We start from the raw sequence: 3,712 nt of genomic DNA on the forward strand, positions 1-3,712 counted from the left end.
GGGAAAGACAGAAACATTGATGTGAGAGGAACACATCGATTGGTTGCCTCCTGAAGACCAGGGCCCGGGCTGGGGAGGAGCCTGCAACGGGGGTACGTGTCCTTGACCGAATCGAACCCAGGACCCTTTGGTCCGCAGGCCGATGCTCTATCCACTGAGCCAAACCGACCAGGCCTAAGGCATTACTAATTGGACAGCAAAATGATTAATCATTGTGAAAAACATTGCCGTATCATCCAGAGGCATGGAAGCTGAGAACACGGAAAAGGAGTTCCCGTGTGAAACCTTCCATAAGCCCGGAAGCTCCCGGCGCAGGGCTCGGGCCACACAGGCCTTCGGTCACCGTGTCTGTGTGACTGAGCAAGGCAGCCTGCACGGGCCCCGAAACGCACCCCCATCCACGGGGCAGTTCCAGGGTGAGGTGTGGGGGCTGCATCTGGTCCCCGGTGCGCAGGAGGGCTGCAGAGGCAGCGGTCTGGGCGAGCCTGTACATGACTGTCTGGGACCCTCCCACCTGTGCCACTTCCGGTGAGTGAGTGTGCCGTGTCCCGGAACCTGTGCTGCAGATTAATGCCTCTCATCACCAGCAGGGCCAGCGGACCATTCCCAGGACAAAGCTGAGAGCGGCCTCCCACCCCCACCCTGCCCGGGCAACTATCTCTGTTTTATAGATGACGGAACAGTTCTGGCAAGATTTAGCCACAGAAATTACAAGAGTCTTAATAATAATAATAATAATAATAAAAAGATTTGTGAATAGAAAGGTCATCACTGTGGAATGAAGTAAGAGAAGGAAAAATCCTAAAAGAATCAGGGCCCTTCAACCATATTCCCAACCCTATTCCTGCCACTCACAGAGGGAGGCCCAGGGGTCGTGCAGACAGGCCTGGTGCAAGGGCAGCTGGGGAGGCATCGCGGCTCCTCCCCCTCCTCCAGGACAGAAGCTCACCTCCATGCGGGCCTTGTAGAAGTCCGAGTCCTTCAGCTTCTCCCTGAAGCGCATCAGCTCCATCTCCAGCCTCTCCACGCGGCTCCCCTTCTCCCTCAGGGAGTCCAGCTCGTCGAGGTAGGCGCGAGCAGACCGGGCGCTGGCAGCCAGCTGGATGTTCTGGGAGGTGGGCAAAGGCAGGGGACCTGGCTCAGGGCTGGGGAGAAAGGGGCCAAGTCCCTGCAGCCCCAGGAGAAGCCAGGTCCTGGCGGCCGAGCGGCTCCATGTGCAGGCCCCTGCGGGGGCCCCACACGCCGTCACTGAAACATGTCATCCCCACAGCAACTCTCAGGACAACTGGCTCTCAGGCAGCGTTGCTCTGAGCGGGAAGGAAACAGGCCTTTGTTGGAAGGTCCCGCGGTTACATTCCTGGACCTCGGGCCATGGTTACTGGGCGTCCTAGCCCCTCGCCCCCTCCGCACACAACAGGCTTTCCACTCACCTCCTGCTTGACTTTCTGCAGCTCCAGCACCAGCTGATCCACCTCATGCCTGGTGTCCGCCAGCTGCTCTGTCTTCTCCTCCCTGGGGTGATGGGAGGACGTGGTGAGGGCTTCCTCGGAAGCACCCGGAAAGCCCATCACCCTGGGAGACCACAGCGGGAAAGGAAAGGGGACCTGGCTTCTGGGCGTGAGGAGGGAGTCTCATGTGGGGCTTGCGAATCGCTCCCAACTCCAATGTCATTCTTAAGTTTTCAATGCCTGCTCTCAGACTACACCCGCCAGACAGCGAGCTTTCCTCTGAGGGTGCGGGACAGGGAAGGAGACCCCAGGAGCCACTGCGCCCCTCCACAGCCAGGCAGGCGGCGAGGCCCACTGGCGGGCAGGTGAAGGCGGGCATCTCCCGAGATGACGGGCAAGGTGACATCACAGCTGCAGGAAAGGGAACAGGCTCGCCATGCGGGGCAGACACATCCTCCCTCCAGCCAAGACTTCAGGGCGCTAGTCAGAGCTCCCCCGTTTGCTGCATTGCATGGCAGTGAACCAGGCGTTAGAAATGTGCTGGTGACACACGGCCAAGAGCAGAGAGAACAGGTCACTGGGGGACTCACAGCTCCTGCCGGACGCGGCGCAGCCTGGCCTTGGTGTCCGCCAGCTCCACGGCCAGGTGCTGCTTGTCCTCACTGGAGAGGCTGCTGGTGGGGCTGGGTGTGGACTCGGCGCTGGAGGACTTGAGGGGGCTGGGCGGCTGCTGCGCCTGGAGGTAGTCCCGCTCCTGAGTCAGGTCCACGATCAGCTACGGCGGGCAGAGAGGGCTCTCACTGGCGTGCTCCTGTGCCTGGCACAGTGCCCGCCCTAGAACTCGGTGAAAAGGACCAGAACATGGAAGCAAAAGAGATGTCAGTCGATACTGCAAGACCAGGAGGGAAGCAGGAGGAAGGTGGCGTACGTTTTTAAAAAGCGAGGGTATGTTTAGTGAGACAGAAAGGGGCGTGTGAATGGAGCAGGGCCCCCACCCCAACGTCGATCCTCACACAGGTGTCTCGGAGGTGACTGTGCCCACGTCCTGCCCCCATGGAAACTGGACCATGAGAGAAAGAGAGGCTTGAGAGGAAGAGTCAGGAGGAGGAGCGTGGCCTGTAACTCGGCCCCGGGCCCAAGCCCCTCCCTGACCTGCCCCCCGGGCTGCTGGGCCACCAGCCGCAAACCCACCTCCCTGCACTCGTCTCGATCGTCTATGAGCCTCCTGAGGTGAAACACCATGTTCCGCGAGAGGGCCTCCAGCTCCTCCAGGGCCACGTCCGGGACCTCCAGCCACTGCAGGTCAAACACGTTCTCCTGGTTGTGGGTCACCTGAGGGCACACACGGGTCCGGGGCTGCAGAGGCCGGGCAGGGAGCAGCTGCGGGGGTCCCCGAGAGCACCCTCCTCCCCAGGCCCAGCCTTGGGGGCCCAGGTGACTCCGCCACAGCTGACCCATCTCACTGACATTAACCCTCAGCCACGAAATTTCCGTGGCAGGCGGGCGGGCGGGGGGCTCCTTAGCAAGTGCAGCCACTCTCTGCCACCGAGTTCTTCACGCACACAAACCACTGCGTGGCCACTAGTTCAGGGCGGACGCTGACTGTAATACCAGAAGCGCCCCCTACAGTCCAGTCGCTCCCCAAACTGTCCTCTGAGGTTTTCAGTCGAGCACCATCCATCACACAAAGGAGGGAGGCCTTGGGAGAGGGAGTGGGCGGGTGAGGAGAGGAACAGCGCCTTACTCCTTAGAATCTAATGTGAAGATGGCAAAATAATAAAACACTTATGTCCGAATGTTGGGTACGTAACAATCTTGTTATTTTTCGGGGAAATATTTCATAATAATTCCCAGGTAAGCCTGTATCTCATCCCCGCAGGCCGCACAGGCCCACCTGGCTGTCCCCTTTCCGCCAGTCCTCGCCCGGCAGCCTCTCCACCGACTGCCCGCCTGCCCTTCTCTCCCTGACCCCCCAGACCAGCCGGAGGCGGCAGAAGGTCTGTTTCCGGTCCCCGTCTTGTCAGTGTGGGAAGATGAGTATTAGTGCACTCGGGCCTCAAAAGGGGAAAACAAACGGGAATCTGCTCAGTGAGGTGCACCAAAAAAGTTCTTCCATTTTCCAGAGAAGTAAATGGAGGCAGAAAATAACTTAAAAGACAAACTAACAACAACAAAAAACACCCCACAAGAAAACAGGGCCTTTCGCATTCTCAAATGAAACCTCTCAAAGGGAAAAGTCGGGTTCGGCAGAATCTCGGAGGATC

General features: G+C 59.3%; 1 protein-coding gene across 1 annotated transcript in view; it reads right to left on the reverse strand.

Moving 5' to 3' along the window:
• CCDC88C (coiled-coil domain containing 88C) overlaps positions 1 to 3,712 on the reverse strand; it is a 108,944-nt gene that overhangs the window by 49,270 nt on the left and 55,962 nt on the right. The window contains 4 exon segments of the mRNA XM_006109700.3: positions 950 to 1,108; positions 1,431 to 1,512; positions 2,039 to 2,223; positions 2,640 to 2,780. Of these exon segments, the coding sequence (XP_006109762.1) occupies positions 950 to 1,108; positions 1,431 to 1,512; positions 2,039 to 2,223; positions 2,640 to 2,780 (567 nt within the window).

Source organism: Myotis lucifugus, unplaced genomic scaffold (assembly GCF_000147115.1).
Source record: "Myotis lucifugus unplaced genomic scaffold, Myoluc2.0 scaffold_463, whole genome shotgun sequence".
Lineage (NCBI taxonomy): Eukaryota > Metazoa > Chordata > Mammalia > Chiroptera > Vespertilionidae > Myotis > Myotis lucifugus.